The following is a 22,090-nucleotide window of genomic DNA, read 5'->3' as shown; positions in this document are numbered from 1 at the left end:
TTGGTTTCTACAAGCACATTCCCCTCCTGGTTGCAAAGAAAATTAATTTTGTTTAATTAACTATGAATATTTTGAAAGATCTAGAAGTCGCTTTAATTATGCAAACTGATGACCCTCTATTTTATGACTTAATTGGCCTGAATCCACCATGTTTTGAGATTCTGCTTGGCCCAGTTCTGTGCCTCCCCAGAACCCCAGAGAGCCCAACGGGTCTGCCTTTTGTGGAAGGCACTTTATTGATTAGAGATTGGGTTTTTAATTCTAATTTATAGTTTCAAACAGTAACTCTGTTACTTGATTATCATTTCTCTGTCTTGCCGTCATTATCATTACAGATGCATTTCCTCTACGTATCTGTATTACTTCTGAGTTCACTTCCCTTAGACAGGGATTTGCGTGATGTTTGAAGAATCCCCCAGATCGCAAAGCCTCTTAGACAATATGCTGATGAGAGTGAGTGCACTTACAGAATTGTTAACATGTTTTTCTATGAGTCATTGAAATGCATGTCTAGGGTTCCTGATGAAGCCAGTGGGTTGAAACAGGCACCGGCATTTTAGTATTAAAAAAAAAAAAAAAAAAAAAGACCTTTTAAAATACCAGTTTGCTTTCTCAGAATTAATAATTAGATATTCAGTGTTATAATATATATTAGTATTCCATGTAATATATAATCGAGTGAGTTCTCATACTACTATAATTTTGTCTTAACATATCTGTCTCCTCTAAAAAAAATACTGTGTCTCATTCGTCTTTGAACCCTCAGTGATCACAAGTCTTGCCACATGTAGAAACTCAGTATTTCTGAGTGAAACCTCCCTATCTTATATTAGTAGTTGATTGAAAAAAAAAAAAAAGAAACAAAAAACAAACAAAAATGTGACATGCCTTCTATCATGAACATACAGTTTGTTCAAATCTGTCTTTACACAGCTTCTGCGAGTCACTCAGTGTGGACCTAGTGTGACATGGTCAGGTCTCTTGGAACCATTTTCAGAGTCTTTATTTTTGTTTAAAAGCTTCCCTATTCAAGAGTAAGGAGAGGGTGGGTACCCTGCTTTACTGAGGCCTGGGGCCCGTGTGGGGAAGCACGGTTGGCATTAAATTAAGCATTTTGAGATACAGTGAAGGAATTGATCGACAAAGCACGCTTGCTTTATTTGCTATGAGGATAAGAATGTTCATCCAACGAAAGAAATGAATATTCCGGCCCCAAAGAGGAAAAATACGGAAACATGTTTGCGAGTCCTGGTGGTTCAAACATGAACACGGTATTCTTGGCCCCCGCACCTGGCTACAGTGTTTCCTTCAGTATCTGCTTTACCAACAAGAATGTTATTTACTAGGCTCCTATCGTAACAGGAGGCAGTTGCTGAAATGGGAAATAACGAACATAGGAAACCCTACAGCAACTTTCCAGATCTAGAACCTGATACAGATGCAGTACAGGTGTTTAAATGTAAGATTGGGCACCTTCTATGTGCCCTACATTATCTGACATTTTAGAAGGGATCTTGTAAAAAGAAAAATTAATAAAATGGTTCTTGTTTTTTTCTTTGGCCAAGATGTGTGATTGATTCCATTCAGTAGATATTTTCAGTTTCAGCAGGAAGAGATTTTCTATGTGAAAAGGGAAATCCAAGGCAATGGAAAAGGGCATTTGGAGTGGCCAGTGTTAGGATTCCAGCAGCATGAACTCTGAGCCCAGGTATCCAACAGAAAGCCCAGCCCAGGATCCAGTGTAGTCCTGACTGCCTTTCTTTCTCTGGGCTAGGCCTGCTCTGGGTCTCTGTTCCCTCCCCTGTGACCCCACTGAGCTCCTGCCTGCACCAGTGCTCCCAGTGCAAACACCACGCCCAGGAGAGGACAGGCAAGGGGCCAGCCCTCACCCCCTCTGAAATAAAACTTACCCCAGTTTCCCGAGATCATCATAAGCCTGAGCCAGAAAGGAAGAGGAAATAGGGTGCGAGCATTGCTTTTTTTATAATGAGGACTGTGTTTTGTTTTTAAAGATTTTATTTATTGATCAGAGAGAGAGAGAGCAAGCACGCACAAGCAGGCAGAGAGGCAGGCAGAGGCAGAGAGAGAAGCAGGCTCCCTGCCGAGCAAGGAGCCCGGTGCAGGGCTCCATTCCAGGCTCTGGGATCATGGCCTGAGCCAAAGGCTGCGGCATAACCAACGGAGCCACCCAGGTGTCCCACGACTGTAGTTTTTAACTTGATCATTTGTTTGTATTATTTAGTTCTGAGTTTGGGATTCCCTAACAAATCAGAAGGAAATACCTAATGGTTTTAATCTTTCTAATTTAAGGAGCTTTTATTTTCACCCAAGTTGAGATTCAGGCTTAACTCTTTGCAGTTTCATGCTGTAAATGCAAATACCAGAGTCCCTAGAAGCTGCAGCTTGGGTGAATGAAGCTACCAGAGGGGTTTCCGTAAAGTCCACACACCCTCCCCCCAAAAAAAATATCCACTTAAGTTCATTAAATTATTTATTTTTTTGACAATGAAGAAGCCTCTGAGCTTCACTGTATTTACCCTTATAATTTTATTTCATGAACATTTCTAGTAAGTGTGATTGGCCTAGGAAAGTGAGGAAGATATTTCTGTACAGAATAATGTTGTGACGATGGTAGCAATGTTGGTGAAAGGGTGACCTGATCCTGCCAGGTCGGAATACCCCTTCACTGTCTCTGGGTCAGAGCGCTAACTCTCAGGATTGACAAGCGTATTGAGCCCAGAAGAGTGATGCCTGCCGGTCTTGAAGGTTTCAGAACCCGCCTGGGAAAAACTAGTCTTTTATCGGTTTAGTACTTTCCTAGATAAGCAGTTACTTTCTAATACCCTTGGGTAACTTACTTGCATTTCTCATATGAACTTCTCATGGTTAGAATCGAATTTGGAGCAAAAACACATCATTGAGATTTTAATCCGTTTTCAGATTTTTTTGACTTTTGGTTAATTTTTTAAAATGTCAAGCTGTCATGACTTTTAGGCAGCTTGCTTGGGTCTTTTCTGCAAATATTCTTTTATGGGGAAGCGTTTTAACCTAAAAACACAATACGGTATGATCAGGGACTGCTTGTAGGATTAACCTATTGTTTGCACGGCATACATCATTTCATGAGAAGTGTTTCCTTGTTACTATAAGTAGCTTGACTTCAGCGTGGAGGTGTGGATCGTGGAGTAGTTCAAAGTTCAGAACCAAACCAACAGGCAGCAGAGCTCGCTCTGAGTGGTAATGACTTCCGTCGCTTCTCTTTCAGATTACTGCGGCTCTGTTTTTAAAAATTCTGCATTGTACTATCACCTATGGATGATATTTTTGTATGCTATATAATTTTTTTAGAGAGAGAGAGGGTGCGTGCACACAGGCGGGTGGGGTGGGCGAGCAGGGAGGGCCAGAGAGGATCTCCAGCAGGTCTGCTCCCAGCACAGAGCCTGATGCAGGGCTTGAGCTCACGACCCTGAGGTCACGACCTGAGCTGAAATCAGAAGTTCCAGGTTAACTCGGGAGCCCTGTGTTTTGAGTTTTCTTAAGGATTTATCTATGTATTTTAGAGAGAGGGAGAGCATGTGAGCAAGCACAAGTTGGGGGAGGGGCAGAGGGAGCGAGAGCGTCGCAGGCAGACTCCCCGCTGAGTGTGCAGCCCGCCAGGAGGGCTTGACCCCATCCGAGATCATGACCCAGTCAAAATCAAGAGTTGGCTGCTTGACTGACTGAACCTCGCAGGCAGCCCTATATGTCAGATAGTTTTATTGAACACGGGTAGTGTATTCAGAACGACAGCGGCAAGTCCGTGGCCCGACTTATTAGAGGTTATTAAGAAATGGGAGCGAGAAGGGGTGCGGTAGAGACGGTGTTGGCGTAGAGCCCACACGTCCGCACGTCCGCATGATCCGGATCCACTATGGGCAAAGAAGTATTCTTGTATGTGCTAGCATAATCATTTTATTCAGGTTTTAAATGAGAACTGATAATTAGCAAAAGGAGAAATGAGGTATTTACTCTAATTTATGAACATACCCTGAAATAACCAGGTCTTAGGCTCCATTTCTGACACATCTCGTCGGATACCTGGTCTTGGGCTAGATTACTTGATGAGGGACAATCTGCATTACTTGCGGTTGCAGGGAGATTTTCCTTAATTTATTTTTAAAATCTTTTAAAAATCATATAATACATTTTTATTTTACTCATCTCAAGTTCTCTATAAAAATCACCATTTCTTGAAATGGAGGTGCTGATGTGTCTTGTTCACATGATGGACACATTTTTGCATCATTTTGGGTGCTGTCAGGATGCTGGGCCTTGAACTTTTGTTCCCGGGGTGTGTGTCTTTGCAGAGGGTGTGGACAGGCCAAGTTTTTGCCAAAGGTTCAGTTTACCATCTGACTAATTATCTTCTCAGGAAAGGCCGTGAAACTAATTAAGTGAACTATTCATATTTATTTATTTATTATTTTTTTAAAAAAGATTTTATTTATTTATTTATTTGACAGAGAGAGATCACAAGTAGGCAGAGAGAGAGAGAGGAAGAAGCAGGCTCCCCGCTGAGCAGAGAGCCCAATGCGGGACTCGATCCCAGGACCCCGAGATCATGACCTGAGCCGAAGGCAGCGGCTTAACCCACCGAGCCACCCAGGCGCCCTCATATTTATTTTTTGAAGCTGTTTTATTAATTCCTCAATCCTGTCTCCTTCCATATTGTCCTGTTTCTTTCCTACGACTTCTGCAAAGATGTAGGGCAGGTTTATACCTCTGATAAGTCACCGCATGTTTGTCCCTCATACCAACATTTCCTCACTGAATTCCTCACTGTAGTATTTATGGGTTATGGTTTACTTTGCCAAAAAATGACTGATTTTTATGACATCGACCTCTGATTTACTTCCGCCAGTCTTTGAACGAGTAGAGCTTGTGCTCACTACTTCCAAACCAACCAGCCACGCCTTGACACCTTCCAGGTCTGTTGAGAACCGCCCAGCGCTCCATGGAACTGACTGGGTGCATACGGAAACTTTGAGATGCATGTGGAAGCTTTTTGGGTGTTTATAAAACCTGCTGCACGCTCAGTAATGGCTTAGATTCTGTGGGAATCCATGAGAGCCTGGAAGACATGCTCTCTTTCCAAGAACAATCACATGGGTTACATTGAATGTCTATATGTCGAATAAGAACAGTAAATATTTATAATGTGTGAAAGGATAAAGTGGAGGAACAGAGTGTATTGTTTAGGATTCTCGAGAGAAAACCAATAGGAGGGATAGAGATATACGGACCCAGATATAAATGTACGTGTGTGTATACAGAATTGGCTCCCACGGGTATGGTGGCTGAGAAGTCCTTGGATCTCCACTCCACAAGCTGGACAGGAGACCTGCTTCTGGCCTGGTCCCTGGGTCTGGCTGGTCAGGAAAAGAATCCTGGTGAGAAAGTGACAAAGAGCAGGGTAGGTCCATACTGAATCACATGGTGGCCAAGTGCAGCGGGAGAGGGCAGGACCGTGTGTGCAAATACAGCAAACTAAGAATGTTCTGATGGGGAAGAGACTTGCCCGTGTTGGGAAGAGTGTCGGAAAACAGGGAAGAGAATTTATGATGTAGGCGAAATGTTTATGAGTTGAGCACGGACATGAGGGCGGTACGTCTGGGGAAGATTGATCTGATAGAGGCGTGTGCACACACACGCTCATTTTCTTCACTCCAGAATGACACCTACTTGTCACGGCTGGCCTTGCTTTTTCCTGGGGATCGTGGCCAGGCGATTTGCATCGAGTCGATAAAAACACTGTTGTGGAGGAAATGCACTGCTTGGGGGAATTCGTGCACAGGACATCCCAGAGAAAGTGGGCTGTAGGGAACAATGGAACTTATCCAGAATGTTCCGCAGGGCTTGGGTATGTGTGGGTTATGCTCCCAGTGGAGAAAGCAAGGGGAGTGATGGCCCAGAGGTGGACGAGAGTGAGGTCTGTCTGGGGGACCAAGGGAAGTTCTGTGCAGCATGAGCTCGGAGGACTCAGAGAGGCTAGAGGGACAGAACACTTGGCCCCTGGTGTGCGGGGCTGTGATGAACCACACCGGGCAGTTAGGATCAAAGGGTTTAGGACCTGGGAAGTGAGTTCACCAGATCCACCTTCCGAAAAGAGAATGTCACAGGGACTAGTTTGGAGGTGGGCAGGAACGGGTTTCCAGAGACCCGGCTCCCGCAGTGCTCTGGGGGAGACTGAACAGGCCCTGGTTCTCCGCTGAGGCTGCAGGGAACCTGCAGGAAGGTCCCCTCTTGGGTTCACGGCGGGTGAAGAACGGAGCCGGCTCGGGGCTGCTCCACGCGGTGTAGGAGGAGAAGCAAGTGCAGCCGCTGGAATGTTCTCTCCGTCAGATGGAAAGAGTGAAGTCATGCGCGTCATAGAAATCCGTCATTTGACACGGACGTTGAAGTCCCTTTTAGGACGACCAAGTGAGCCCTGCCGAGACACTTGGGGTGAGTTCCTGAGCCCACGGGCGGTCCCAGAGAAGAACAGGAGGCCCGCTCCCCAGATGTTCGCGGTGGTAGATGGTTCTGGGTCTACATCGCAATTTCTGTGGTGTTTACCTACTACAAGGGTTCCAGTGCAGGTGCCTACCCAGGATTTAAACCTCAGGGAGTGATGAAGTCCTTCACAACAGCGTTAGGGACATGACCTTGCACAACGCTCACCCGTGGAGAGAGAGAGAAAATAGCACAGCGTCATAATTCAAAGTTACCCAAGGGACCCTTCCCCAGGGAGGGTTTCGGTACCTGTTCAGCCTTGCCCGGGGATATGTATGTATTTATCTCTATCTGTGTACCGTCTCTCCCTGTGCACAGAGCTGGGGCCGGGCTGGGGGTGACTCGGGATGAAGTACTGTGAGCTCTTCCTTCACCCCTGCAAATATAGCCCCTCTGACCGTGGCTTCTTAGACAGGTGCGTGACGGCCAGACCGAGCCACACATTCTGAGCAAAAACTTCTCTCCCTCCCCATTGCACTCAGATTGTTCTCTGGGCATACCTCTGTGAAAAGAAAGGGAAGGGGCCCCTTCCTCTGGGAGGAGAGGGGTCCCCATGCTGGACACAGGGCTCGGGGCCTGGTTGCAGACTGGGGTTCAGGCCCCCAGACACTGGCTCTCGGTCTTTGTGCTAAGACGCACCCACTGCGTTCTTGGACCTCCTCTCCCAGCCCTTGGAAACCAGTTAGCTGACCGTGAGCACTCCCTATCTGAAGGATGGTAAGAGTTTAGAATTTGTTTCACCAGATGTTTTGAAGAAATATTCTGACTAATGAAAAAAATATGGACAAACTATTCTGGGAATGTCACAAGACCCAAAGTCTTTCTGAATGCATAATTTATTAAATGGATTCTGTTTTTTTCCTGAAGACCACTGGCAGAGTTTTCCTCTTTCCAAACAAAATAGTTTGCAGCTAATATATTAATATTTTCATTGGTGGAGATTTATGTATCCAAACCTGTGGATAATAAAAACCTTATTCATATCCCGTTGGGGGGGGGATTTAAAATGCGTTAATACTTTCCAGAGGGTTTAAAAATAATGAAGAAAAGAATTTCCTTTTTAGGGGCAAGGTGGGGGTGGCTGGGGAAGAAGGAGACCAGTTAACCACGTTCCTCAGTAAACTAGTAAACAGCGCTCTCTGTGTTGATGCCAACTGTTTGCTTTTGCCTTATCTGGTTTCTGTTTACATATTAAACATCCCCAAGTAGAAGGCAGCTTTGCCCACAATAGAGAAGACATTGTTCTTCTGTATTTATAAGGGGCAGGCAGAACGCTGCGAGCTGCGTCATGTTTTTAGTCTGTGAGCGTCTGACTTGGTGAATGGGCTACGCACGAGGCTTTAATTAGTAATGTCTTTTCTTTGTGTTCGAGCCTTGGTTCCCGTGTGTCCTGGGCACAGGGTTGGTTTGAGTCTGGTGAATGGTGTGCCCAGCGAGCACAGGCAGGGAAGCTGATTTTTGTTTGTTCTTTAATTGTGTGTCGGGATGTAATGGACATATAACATTGGGCTAAGCCGAAGGTGTATGACATGTTGGTTTGTTGTCTCCTGGTGCATAATTATTATTTCTTTTTTTATGGTGAGAACAACAAGCATCCAGTCTCTTAGCAACTGTGACGTTTTGAAAACATGTTGACCGGATTCACCGTGCTGTCCCTTTCATCTCCAGAATGGATTCATTTGCAAGTTGTCTGTCTGTTATTTTAATGTTCCTGGGGCCACTGGGAGACAGGCACCGCTGGCACCCGGAGGGGACACAGGCCCTTGAAATTCCACAGTGGAGCATTTTTTTGCAAACAGTCATTGTTTGTATTTGATAGTCAGATCATTTCACCACAACCTCGAATAACCAGCCCTCATGTCAGGGGGATGCCGTCGACTGTTTTCTATAGAAATCTAAAGGCAAAGCTCCATAGGACAGAGCTCTTGCACTCCTCGGCATTTGTCCTAGGAAAACAAAGACGTCCGTTGACCCACAGACCTGCGTGCGAATGCTTGTGGCAACTTTATTCATACTAGTCCCAAAGGGGAAACAACCTAGATGTTCCTCCAGTGCCCACATGGTGGGACAAACTGTGGTACCTTCTGCCTGGGGAACGCTGCTCAGCAATAAAATGAAACAAGTTGCTGAGACCCACAACACACTGAAATTCATAGTCGTGTAGACATTTTTTTCCTGGTGATACATAATAGTCATTGATTCTTGGAAAACTGGAGAACATGGAACAGAAAGAAGAAGGGGAAGAAGAAGAAACGTTCCTCCAGTCAGCCACCTATCTCTCGGTCTTTCCACTTGGGTTTCTGGAAACTTTTTGAAATCACCCGTGGAGAGAGAGAGAAAATAGCACAGCTTCATAATTCAGAGTTACCCAAGGGACAGTAAACCCACACGTCAGTCATTAGAGTTACAGAACGTGCGATGGTGCTGGGGTCTGGATGCTGAGCTCTGTGAAGACGAAGCCTGGGGTTGGTTGGCTTTCTATCCCAAGCCCATGGATCTGCCCCTGTTTTTAAATACCAGTTTAGTGGAAACATTATTAAGTGATGCATTTCACATCAGTTAGGACTTTGGAGTGACTCATCAATTTAGGAACCTAGAAATCTGTTACTTTTCCTAGAATTTGCCTCAAGAGGGATTGACGATGCTCAATATTTGGTGAGAAGAAATGAACAGGGACATTATGAACTGGTTGAGACAAAGTCGACTGAGGAGTAATATTTAGCAAATCTCCTCTTGGTGACCAATTCAGCCAACGCTTACCATCGAGAATCTTTACTCTTTAAAAATATAACTTTATATAGCTGATAGCAGTGTTATCAAAGCTTCTACAAAATTGGACTCCCTAATTTCCAGTGTTTTTGTCCTGAGTTAATGAAACCCAAGAGCTTTTAGTCAAGACTCACCTTCTTGGAGGAAGAAGAACACAATCTCCAGTGCGTCTTCAGAATAATGTGGGGACTTGGATCTGCTCCTGGAATATTTCTACTGTTTCCAGAAATCAGGATGGACATAACTTTCCTGACATAGAACTTTATTTTCTACCTTTGGATATAACTGACCTCCTAAATCATCTTGTCCTTACCTGTTTCACAGACAATGGATTTATAAATAATCCAGATTTAAGCTCATGATAAACACAAGGATATACTTGTCTTCCTCCTGGGATATCTCCTGCCACATCTTCCCTCCACCATGGACCAGAGGGACCAGCATGCAGTTAGACTCAGTCAAGATTTGTATTGAAACAAACCTCTGACTTTGGCTCGTTTAATTTACTTCAGTGCAGATTATTTGCTTCTTGATAGGACTGTAAACAGCAGTCCGATTGAGAGTGAATGTGTTGTTATGACTACGGAGATTTAATATGTACTAATGACGTTTCATGAGGTCAAGTTAAATACGGCTTAGGCCCAGGCACATGTGTGTCTGCACGGCGTGCCCGGAGTAGAAGCAGAAAGAGTTGAATCACACACTTGGGCATTTCTTGCTGCGAAGACACATCTTACTACAGTGACGTAGCTTAGAGCATGAATATTGCCATGCAGCAGCAATAAAGGTCGTCTAACACAACCTAACTCTGATCCTGGAATTTCTTGTTCAGCAAACCCAGTGAGATGGGTACAGAGCCTCGACTGACCTCCTAACGGCAGGGATCTTACAACCTCAGAGGCAGTGCATGGCTGTCTAGGAAGTTTGTTTATTAGAAAATACTTTCTGACGTTGCACTGAAACATGCTTCCTTCTAGGTTCTCATTGCAAATTTGGATTTATGTAAAAACCCTATTATGTAGCAAATTTTAATTAAAATCTAATATTTATAATGATGGGCTGATGACAATGGCAGTATCTATAAATTTACCATTACTGTAGCCTAAATTTACATATTGCCTTTGGTCAGATTACTGTTTGTAGCAATTGAATCCTTGGGATTTTACTCACTCATGCTAAGCCTGTCTTAGTAGTGTGGTGTGAATTTGGGGTTAAGATGTATATTTGGGTCTCTCTGACCTAGACCATCACAATTCCTTACCTTACCTCACGAGCCAATGCAATGGCTTTCCCTTTGATTTTCACCACCCCTGAATTACATTGTAACATCAAAGATGCTTCAGCCTGGCTGGTCCCTGGAGGCCTCCCCACAGGAGCAGAGACCCCTACACAGAGGCAGCATGAACCCAGCAGCACTTCCCAGGTGCTCCCCTGAGCTGGGAGCTACTCCGTGTCTGGCCCACAGTATACGCTTAGGGCTGGTCTTCCCTGCAGGAAACTTGTAACTGAGCTCGGGGAGCCCTGGGGGCTCCAGACCAGGTGTGTGTTGGTCACCACTTACAGCTGGGAGGCATTCCAGAAACTTCAGCTCCCTTAGACCTTACGTGGGTGCACTGATAGGTCCTTTCTTCAAGGTCAACGTGACGATGAATGGAAGCAGTGCTTCTAAAAGATACAGTCAAGAATGATTAGTACCCACTGCGTTTCCTTTCAAGTAGAATTAGTGGAACAGGATTAATCCATCTATAGTTTTTAACATTATGTAACCCACATGTTCCTCTTCTGCTCCCTGGTAGAAGTTTCGTCTGGGACATTCCCTCCATTTGCCAAGCCTTCAAAAAAAAAAAAAAAATAGCAAAGATTCTTGGTTTAACAAATGATAATATCGGATGCTTCTGACACAGGACTTTGTGATATGTGTGTGTTGCCAAACATTACTGTTCCAAGTTATGTACGAGTTAGAAAGAGGATTAAAAAAAAAAAAAAAGATTATCTGAGTAGTCAGTGTATTCTTTTGAGTCATAAAAGAGGCTCTGTGAAACACATTGAGTTCTGAGATTTCAGTACTGGGAATTGTGGGACCATTAATTGTTAGGTGATAAGTAGGAAACAGTCAGATGAAACACTTGCACAAATTCGTCTCTGGTGGTTCTCAGCCACTGTGTTGAGATGATGGGAGGAGTTCGGTGGGGTACGGCTTCCCCAGGAGCGTCGGTCACCCATAACCCACCACCGTCGGGAGCTCTTTCCAAGTGTTGGAAACATCTGGAAATACCATGATAATATTGCACATGTGGTCATTAACCTTGCATTCTGCTTAGTTTAGAAAACTAAAAAAAGCACCAAGAAGTGAGAACCACAATCTATTCCTTTCATCTATTTTATCTGTAGAAGAACAGAAAAACATATTTTATAGTATAAAATTGTCTGTACTGCCAATAACATTTGTTACAATTTCTCAAAATGTTCCTTATTTGAATTACTTATTTGATTAAGAGCTTCATTAATGATAGAGCACGCTGACTAAAACTGCCCATATGTACGAGATACAGTATTTCCAGGAAACCTACTCTCCATGCTCCCTGCAGTGGGGGTGTAGAAACCATACCCCATACTGTGTCTTATTTCATTCTCATAAAACCATTGTGAACTAGAAGTGGAGAATGTTTTTAGTCAATTTTTTAATCTACTTAAACTCCATTTTATAGATAAGAAAGTAAAGGCTTAAAATGTCATCAATAAGGGTCAAATCAGACCTAACTCCAAGTCTCCAGATTCCTGGTTGTAATATTTTCTGGGCATATTTTTCAAGTATTTCCCTGTCCTTGTGTGTGGTTTCATTAATAAATAATGTCAAAAGGAAAGTGAGTTCTTTCAATCTCCAAAAAACAAACTTTCTTTTTTTTTTTTTTTTCCTGATACTGTCCTTTCCATTTTAGGATGAAATTTTGCAGATAGCGAAGAACCATACTTCTAGTGATCATTTTAAACATTATTGAATAGTGAGAGAAAGTTTAAATTTACATGGAAGACATTGAGTTCTATTTGGCGGAGTGGGGGGCACTTTCAGGCCAAGAAGTTTTCTGGCCACAGAGGAAAATCAGCCAATTTTCAAACATCGTTCCTCCATCAGGCAAACTAGTCTCTGAAAGTCTCGATTGTGCGTGGGTGTCCCCTGGACCATTGCATACTAACAATTCCGCCTGCAACCACTAGGGTTAATGCCACATGGTTTCCTCCCTCCGGAATGTAACGGAAGCCACAATGCCGGTTCTCGTGGCTGCGTGCCACAGGTCTCAGCTGCTGGAAATTCTCTGTCATAAGGACACAAGACATGGGGGATGGGGATGCTGAACTGTTTGAAATGGCCAATCAGTTAAGGGCTTCTTAATTGAGGACTTTTTATTATTGTGAAAGAAACTGGTATTTTGCCCATGTGACTCTGGGATGTTCAGAGGAGCCCCTTGTCCTTTGCAAGGGGTTTGGTGATGTCTCTTGCTGGGATACAGACCAGGCAGCGGGCTGCAAGTAAGTGGGGAAGGAAAGATGGCGTCAGGGAGGCGGGAAGACTCCTGTGGGAAGCAGGAGAGCTGAGAGAGGTTGTGATTTCCTACCTTTAAGACATTTGAGTCACTAAGATTTGGTAAATTTTAGGCAGAATGACCACCATGACCCAGGTTCGATTGATATTGCTGACCTTGACCGTTTCCTTTGGTTCCACTGCCCATCCCCCAACTCGTAATCCAACTTCTGACCCCTAGAAGCACATTAGCCTCAGAGTGCCTGCTTTGAGATACTGGTCGCCTCCAGACCGTATTTGTCACCTTCCCCGGCAGGTCCGAGAGGCCGTGTCCCTCCTGCAGTGCAAGGTACACCCTCCACTGTACCCCTCGCCCCTCCTCGTGACTTTCTGCTCCTCGGAAACGCCACAGCTCCCTTCCTGTCAGCCTTTATCCTGGCTCCGTGTGCTTCCAACTCAGCATGTGACTGTCCCAAAGACCCTCTTGGTCCCCACCCCAGGGGCTGGCTGTGTCACTTGTAGGCTTGGGAGCAGGGGCTGAGGGAGGAGACACCTGCTCACAGCCCCACCTGCTCCACACCAACCCATCCGTGTCCTCCCCACAACACCATGCATTTCCATTTTTCTGTTGTCTCTCTTCTGTCCCCATCGGACAGTCCTAAAAAACTGTTAGCCTTTTGTTTTGATGACTCTGGCTTATTGTGATGTTCCTCCTCCCTTCCTGAACATTCAGTTCTTTCTTCAGCCCTAGAACCTGAGCGTCTGTCTTGGGGTGAGCTCACCCGCTCACATGGGTTTCGTCATCTGCACGTTGATGACTTCCAGATCTTGTTTTCTAGGGTTTTCTGAATTTCAGGTCCTTCCAGCCAATTATTTTTTGGAATTCTACTCAAACTCCTCGAGTAGTTCAAAGTCAACATGGCTAATACAAAGAGAAGATTTCTCTCTCAAGCACACACCCCTCCTCCTGGAAAGGCTGTGGTGGCATGAGCCCACTCTGCCGTCTGATCCCTGAGATGTCACTTCAAAAAGCATCATCGATTCTCTTCCTTCTTCGTCTCCATCTGGTCTGTCCCTTCATCCTGCCACGTCTGCCTCCATGGCACCTCCATCCCTCTTCTTTTCTTAACCACTGCTGGCCTCACTGGCTCCCCCAGCCCTGAGTACCCTGCCTGTTCCAGGGAATCTTTCACTGGCTTCTCCGAATACTCTTTTTCACACACCGGTCTGATCCTGCCCTTTCTTTTTTTCAAGACCCTTGGGATTACCTGTTGTTTCTAAGACATAACGGAAGCTCTTTTGCAAGAGAAACGAAACTCTGACTACATCTCCAGCCTCATCAAGTTTGGCTTCCCTCACTGTAGTCTCCAGTTTTGCTGAAATACCTGTGTCCCTGTGTACATCATGCATGGTCAAGGTCGTGCGTCCTTGTGTATGCTGCTGAGTCTTCTGGGGCACCCTTACGTCCTGGATTTGCTTGGAGAATTTCTTATTCAGGTGTCTGCTCTTGGAAGGGAAGCCTTGTCCTGTCTCACAGGTTTTTCTCATCACCCACTCTGGGTTTGGTTCCCTCCCTGAGTATCTCTGCCCTCCCCTCTCGTCCATCTCTGCTCTCCAACTTCCCCGATCTACATTTGTGTGATGAGCCTGTGTCTTTATAACCTCAGCTGCTATTACTCTATGTTTGGGAAGTGATTCCCATGTGATTTTTGCACAAGAGGAATAAATCAACAGATTAATCAACCATCGCATAATTAAGAGATATGGACAAGAAGAAATAATAAATTAATCTAAACTACAAATCTTTAATAAAAGTATTAATTACAAAGCATAGGACAGGACCCAGCAGATTCCTACGTGAACTGCCTAAAACTTCTGTGACCTTCTCCTTTAGGAAGGAAGGGTACAGCTCAGGTGAGAACCAAGTGAAACAGGGTCATTAGGTTCTGGTACAACAAGAACTCTTTTTTTCTTCCTTCCTGAAACATCATATGCTATTATGTATCAAAGCCTTGTAAACACAGAGTATGCAGTGTCCAGGTGATGCTATTATTCCAGAGACCATAGATGGCGGAAGTGACTCCACTGCCAGAGCTTGACCGCAGGCCAAGCCATGAAGCTGTCTGCTTTCTGTCCTCACAGGTATTTGAACCAGACCCGACCAGAAGATGTCTCAACAGCAGAGCTTTCTCTGAACAGGGAGAAATTCACTCTTTTGAAACAAGCCCTGAATGTCATTGGCTTCAGTCACTTGGTGAGTCACACTGTAAATATTCCACTGAGAAAACCAACCTTCTACTAACGTACAGAAGTTATTCATTCAACGGCATTGACTGAGTCCCTATCATATTTCGGATATGGGTGGGAATACTCGTGATTTGGCCAAGAATAAGCCTCACAGTGTCTGCCTCCTAGAGTTTTCGTTCCCATGGGAGACATGGTGCCCGGGGGTGTGGGTCCCACAAGGACAAACAGTGACCAGAGAGGGGACATCTCTGTTCAAGGGGGCGATCCAGGAGACCTTTCCCCAAATGAACCGTGTGAGCAAACAGGTGAAAAACCGTGCAGTGACCGACTCCAGAGAAAACTGGCGAATCTAAGGGAACGGTTGGCAGCCAAGAATCACTTTGAAAAGCAAACTGATGACTTATTACAGTATCTTTCTGTGCAACATAACATGTGCTTTTTACTCTTAAAGAATTACCAAATACCAACAGGCATCGTGAGGTAGAAAAATGCAATTTAAAATGTTTAAACCACTCCTCTGCAGTAGAAGTTTCTATAATCATGGGAATGTTCTGGACCTAGGTAGGTCCATGATAGACCAGGCACTTACAATGTAGCAAGTGTGAATACGGGCGTGGACTTTTAAGTTTAGGATATTTTAGTTTTAATTAATTTAAATTTAGGTAGCCTCGTGAGCTCAGTGGTTAATGAATCAGCATAGGTTTAGTGGGCCAGAGATCTGAAATGAGCTGAGTGCGGAGACCCCTCACCACCCCTCAGATTTCTCTTCCCCTCACACAGCGGCTTTTCCCGGTACCTTTGGAATGCCAGTAGCTTAGCAACCCAGATGTAGCCATAGATTTACAGATCTTCCTTTTCTTACAGTTAGTTGATGGATTTGGGTCTTTGTTTTTATTTTTTATTTTTCCCTAGCCCACATAGATACCACGCACGGGGCTGCAAGGTGTGGAAAAGCTGGGGAGATCGGGGCTCAGCCTACATGAAACAGCTCTGGGCACTTCCCCTCAGCCCATTCGGAGATGGGAGTTCTAGGGCCGTGCAGTCACATGCTATCTTATTTTCTCTCTCTCTCTCTCTCTCTCTCTCTGATGATCCGATCTCCACATTTCTGTCTTTGAGTGAGTCCCACCCAATTGCACTTTTCTGTCCTTGCGATTGCAACTGTTGTACTTTTTTGTTATTTTTTCCCCCTTCTTCTGTGCCTAAAATTTCTGCTTCCTTCTAGGAAACTGGGATATAGAGACGGGTAAGGAATCATTCTACCGAAGTACCCGTTGCCTGGAAACAGGGCTTTAAAAATCCATGATTGATTCTCAAAGGCAGGGCCACCAAAATACGCTTTCCCCCTAAGGTAGCTAATAAGAGAATCGAACAACCCTTCTGGTAAAAGAAATAAGTGCATTTTAACAAAAGACATGAAGGTGATCCTTTCACTGTGATGCTTGAGGTTGATGGCTGTGGGGACATTTCAGTGCACTTAGGAGGGATGGCTCATGTCCAGGAAGACTAGAAGCAAGGTGTTTCTGGGCTGGGGAGGCCCTCGAAGAAGACTTGCTCATCAAGGAGCTTCTACCTGTGTCCAGTGGGACGGCGGCGACCGTCACTCTCTCTCCACGGACACAGGGCGGCAGCCCTCATCTCACAGGGCACAGTATTCAGCTGTGATTCGTAGTGTGGCTGGTGGTCTTACTCTGTCTCCACGGCTAAGCTCTCAGATCCTTAAGGTCCCAACAAAGCCTTCTTCGTGACCCTGTCCCTGGAGTGCCTGCGTCACGGAGCACTGGAAAAATCTACTGAGGAGTGACTGTATTTATTACAAAGGGGGGAGAGCCGTTGTCAGGGAGCGTGAGGAGGAAACAGTTATTCAAAGCAACATAACTGACTAAAATTTGAAACCATAACCTGACGTTGGCAGGGTACCAAAACCGTTTGTAAGTAATGCCACAGTCCTAGAGTATTAGACCTAAACATTACTTAGAGACTGTCCTTGTCAGCATTCTCATTTTGAAGAAAATAGAGTTATACTTTGTGGTGAGAACTAGAAGTTCTAGAGGGGAGTCAGAGCTACATCACCCCACTTATATATTTATAAAGCAAAGTATGAGTTGCTTTTAGTAAATTGTCACAGGCAGCAGCTTTTTATTTCAAAACTTAAAGGCTAGGGAAATGAGAATTTAAAAGATTATGTCACTTGCCCAGCATGGAGCTTAACCAGTGTCACTCATAATGTCATGATACTAAAAGATTGTTCTAGAGAAGTGTTTCTCAGCTCCAGCTTTTTCTTGATTTTTCATTGTCGCCACAAAATGACTGTCCATAATCCAAATTTAAGGTCTGGTTTCTCTCTTTCTGCAGAGTTCCAGATTCTCAGATCTCCTTCTGCAGCAGACAGTGTCTTATTTCCTTCTCCGTTCTGCTCAAAGATAGCTCTTGCCAACACCCATTTCTTTCTCTTTTCCTTAAAATACCTTAAAAAACAATTAGCATTTTTTAATCTAGGCATAGATGTTTGTATCGTGCCTTCCTGAATTTCCCGGCCGAAGTGAGAAGTCCTATAATCACACCAGCAGTTTAGCTCAGATGGGACAGCACAGGGAGATGGACATCGGCGCCCAAGGCCTCTGGGGGCGCAGCCTCAGTGTGGGGCCCCATGCCAGGCCCGGGAAGACGCGTGCGGCCCATCAGGGCGAAGTGATTCATGTCTCAGGGCGAGATTTATCTAGAAACTGTCCGTTTATGTCAGAGAGTCACTTCCTCTCCCTCTTTAAAGGAGCAGAGACATTGATTAGAGGAAATAGGCACTCGAGTGATTTTGTTTTCCAGCTGGAGATGGGCCGTCCTCTGACCAGACACTCCAGATCTGAAAAGTCATCACAGCCCCACCAACAGGGCCTGCATCAATTTTTTTTTAAGCTATTAGGTTTTTAGAGGATTTGCCTTTTCATCTTTCGGCTAAGCAATTCTGCTTGTTTTCTGTCTTTGTAAAACGCGCAGGAGGTAGAGAATCTGTTTGTGATCCTGGCGGCAATATTACACATTGGAGACATTCGATTCACGGCTCTGACTGAGGCCAACTCTGCATTTGTCTCTGACCTCCAGCTTCTGGAACAAGGTCAGTAGAACAGAGCTTCCATCAACCTCGCGGGTGTGCAGCTTTGCAGACCTGCCGGTAGATGGAGACAGAGTACAGAAAAGCCCTGGGGAGGGCGCCCTTTCTGCAGAGTAGAATTCAGAAGGGTAAAAAAATATGTTAATAATAACAAAAATAATAATGGAAGAGCTGTATCCACTTTGTTCTTCTCTCTTACAAATGGTTTGGGAGATGAATAGCAGTACGTACGTGATGTTCTCGTGCTTCCCACACTGACCGAGTCGGTTCTTAGGCGGGTACTTGGGTTTATTTATGTTGTGCTGGATACCCTCGGCCCACCCTGCCACCCGTGTATTGGGGGCTGTGCTATTAGCCCAGCAGTTTAAACAATATACTTACTTCCTTTCAAAGGTCTTGCCAAGAGCCTCTCTCTCCCCTTTGAAATTGCCTTGTTAGTCACTCCCAGATTTTTTCAAAATACTGTCAAGCCACAGATTGTCAACGAGCGTGCCGTCTTCACCTCCTATCCACGTAGTTCAACAGGGGGCTGGGAAGAGCATCCAGGGCTGTCTGCGAGGGCAGGGAGGGAAGACATGTGCAGATCTCAGGCAGGAGCCCACGAGCCCGCTAGCGCTGTCCCTCCCAGAAGCGGTGTCTCCAATTCACTTTGGTAATTAGAGCGCTCGTTCGGAGTCCTGTAATCAGCACAGTTCCTGATGGGTCTGTGCCATAAACTTGCAAGTAATAACCATAATGTGGAATGCCCTCGCCATCCAAAAATACATACTGACCTGTGCTTTCAATGCTGCTTTACCTTTAGTGGCTGGATTGTTGCAAGTTTCAACCGATGAATTGCTGTCTGCTCTAACCACCGACATCCAGTATCTGAAAGGTAAGTGTTACTCTGCTCTGATGTTGACCTTTGGGCAGTGTGTGGTCTTCTCCGAGACACGGAGAGCAAACGCAACCTGCCTTTCCTCACCCCGTGGAACTGTTTCTGTGAGCTGCATGCCGAGCGAGAGAAGCATCAGGAGCCCATCGGGTCACTTGCTGGGACTGTGTTGGAACCCTCAGAGGTCTGGAGAGACCGTGTTGATGAACTAGTCACCTTCTCTCGCTCATCGGTCATTTGAGGCCAATCAGGCCTTCAGTCCGAGAGGATGTACTCAGTTAAGTAATTGGAACCATCCGTGTGTGCCTGTGCCCCCGTCAGCGAGGCGCACCCTCTCTCCTCTAGGGCGTGATTCGGAAGAGGAGCTGCCATTTCTTGGTCACTCTGGAGAGGACAGGCACTGTGCCAAGTGCGAGAAATGCTGGAATTTTAACATTCTCACAGATCCCTAGGAAGTGGGCATCACGTTTTCTTTTTAACAGATGAGAGGATTGAAGCCTCCAAGAGACTAACTTTGCCCATCAGGCCACTAGCAGGGGCGTGTTTGGAACTAGACTCTCGTGCTGTCTGCCTCCCGCCGTGACTCTCCACACACCACGCGCATCCGTCTCCCTGCCGTGGGCACGCAGAGTGATTTTCCCACGCGCGCCGCAGCGGAAACCGTGTCTTGATGAGATACGGACCGAAACCGCTGCCCTAGCAACCTCCCTCTTAGTGAAAGTTTGAGAACTCAGCCTCTCTCTGATCTGTTTTCTCGAAATCACCACTGTCCGACCTGCTGCTTCTCTTCCCTACCGGCAGATGCTTAGGGACGTGGCTGGTCATTCCTGCCCCCAGCTCCAGAAGGTTCCCCTCCATGTTCCAGAACGTTTCAAGTCTCCGCATCATCCAGGCGGTGCAAAAGTCATTTCGATGCCGCCGCCTCCTCCTCCTCCGGGCGCAGACCAGACACACGTCGGCTCTCCTCCCCGGCTCGCTCTGGTTCTCACTGCCTTCTCTTCGTTTCGCCTCCACGTCTTAAGGCATCCTTCTTCCCTCCGTCTCGGAACGACCTCCTCTTGAGTCTTTATCTGGCCTCATCTCAGGTCATGTCCCTTCTGCACTGCCTCGGGAATAGTCCTTCTGAATCACATTCTGCAAATGTGACGTTCCTCTGTGGACCACAGCCTTTCAAAGATGCTTCCTCCTCTTTCGGAGTAAGCCTTGCCTTTAGGCTGACCCTGCACGCCCTTCACGTTCAGGCCAGCCTCACTCTTATGCCTTATTCTGGACCATCTTCCCACCAGCCCTTGCATCTAATTATTTCATTTCTTGAACTTCTCCGAAATCATCATGTCTCATGACTTTTTAAAGAAAAACTTGAACTCACCATTAATATCTAGAATTTCCTATATGCCCATTTTTCTGCTTACACCGTCCTCGTGTCCTTACTCACCCAGCATGTTGGCGACCCGACACCCTCAATCATGGGACTCTGGAGCCCTTAATTCTATAATGTCATAAATGGCACTCCTGTGTTCATGGTCACCTTGTCTGTTGATCTCCATGGCCTTGAACTTGTAGGTCTCTGAGTCTTCCTTATCTGCTGATTTTTTTTTTTTTTTTTTTTAAATCTGACTATCTCAGAAGGAGCTCTCCTGTGCTGGCCGACGCTCATGCAACCGTTACTTCACATGGACATTGTCAACTACTTAACCCCCTGCTCGGCCGCATGGCCAGGTTTGCATGGCCCAGTTGTCCCATACTGGCCATGGGACACAGTATGAGTGCTAGACCCCCCTCTCCTCTCTGTCTCTAGCAACAGAACGATCACAGGCTCAGCTCCAAATCTTCTACACTTGTTTCCCCCCTCCCCTGGTTTCTTCTCTCGTCTTTTGTAAAAACCTTATCACTCAAAATTTTAGTCACCATCTCTTAGAGAATGACATAAACATTTCTACCTGAAGGTCTCAACCTGTTCCAAACTCCACACTCCCATCTTGGTTAGCTAGACCATGTCTCTGAAAATATTTAAAATATGACTAATTTTTTAGGTGACCAGGTTTTTGAGGGCCTTGGGGACAATTCTATTCAAACCAGTGAGCGGCTACCGGAAAGCTAGATAAGAGGGCACCCCCGCCCCTGGCTGATTCCCTAATGGAGAAGAAATTATACTGCCTGCCTCGAGATCCAAAGCTGGGCTCCGTGTCGGGAGCAAGTAGGACTTCAGCATATGTGGCCGTCCCTTTGGGAAACATTTTAAGGAACAACTGGCAGAGACCTCATTTCTCAGCCTTGTCGTATCACTGTGACATCTTCTGGTGTAGGGGATGGAGAAGGGATGAGTGGCTGTGCGCGGTCTCGTCTGCTTCTACGTGGCGGGAGCCGTGACCTCCCTTCTCTCCTTTCTGTGGCTGCAGGGGACACCATCATACGGCGACATACTGTGGAGATGGCTGAATTTTACCGGGATCTCTTGGCCAAGTCCCTGTTCGGGCGTCTGTTTAGCTTCTTGGTGAACACCATGAACGGTTGCCTCTACAGTCCAGATGAGCACAGCAGGTAGGACCCGCGGGCCTCTACAGTCCAGATGAGCACAGCAGGTAGGACTGGCAGGCTCCGGTCTTCGGCGTTACTCCTGCGGGAGCCAACTTAAAGGGCTCCTCTCCTGCAGTTATGCTGTCGTGAAAACATCTCATTTTTAACAAGTGATTTTACCGAACAGGTTTGATTGACTTTTTCATAGGGATTTAACCCCCTTCCTCCATCCCCACATGCTGATGAATTAATCAAATCCTATCACGTGCGTTCTCTCTGGACTGCAGGTGTGTGTGGCTTCTGAGCACCAAGGAATGTAAAAAAACATATAAATCTGGGAAGAAGACTGTTTAAGAACAGCTAAAGTACGTAATGTTCATTGAGGAGTCCAAGCCTCTCTTAGGACCATCTGGGTGGTGTGTTTCTGGTTAGGATGTCTTCGTCTCTCCTTCCCTTACTTGTAGATTATTGGATGAAAGGTCTCCGTGGTAATCCTTTCGATTCCTAGCCTTCAACACTTTTC

At 45.7% G+C, this 22,090-nt stretch overlaps 1 protein-coding gene across 4 annotated transcripts in view; it reads left to right on the top strand.

Annotated features, from left to right (window-relative positions):
• MYO16 (myosin XVI) overlaps positions 1–22,090 on the top strand; it is a 579,863-nt gene that overhangs the window by 350,657 nt on the left and 207,116 nt on the right. For all 4 annotated transcript variants that reach the window (XM_059144127.1, XM_059144126.1, XM_059144125.1 and 1 more), the window contains exons 17-20: positions 14,963–15,074; positions 18,062–18,179; positions 18,979–19,050; positions 21,450–21,591. In XM_059144127.1, the coding sequence (XP_059000110.1) occupies positions 14,963–15,074; positions 18,062–18,179; positions 18,979–19,050; positions 21,450–21,591 (444 nt within the window). The remainder of the gene's footprint in view (positions 1–14,962; positions 15,075–18,061; positions 18,180–18,978; positions 19,051–21,449; positions 21,592–22,090) is intronic.

This window comes from Mustela lutreola, chromosome 13, assembly GCF_030435805.1.
Source record: "Mustela lutreola isolate mMusLut2 chromosome 13, mMusLut2.pri, whole genome shotgun sequence".
NCBI classification, from domain to species: Eukaryota; Metazoa; Chordata; class Mammalia; order Carnivora; family Mustelidae; genus Mustela; species Mustela lutreola.
Note: the sequence above shows the minus strand (reverse complement) of the source record. Positions and strands in the feature narration are given on the sequence as shown.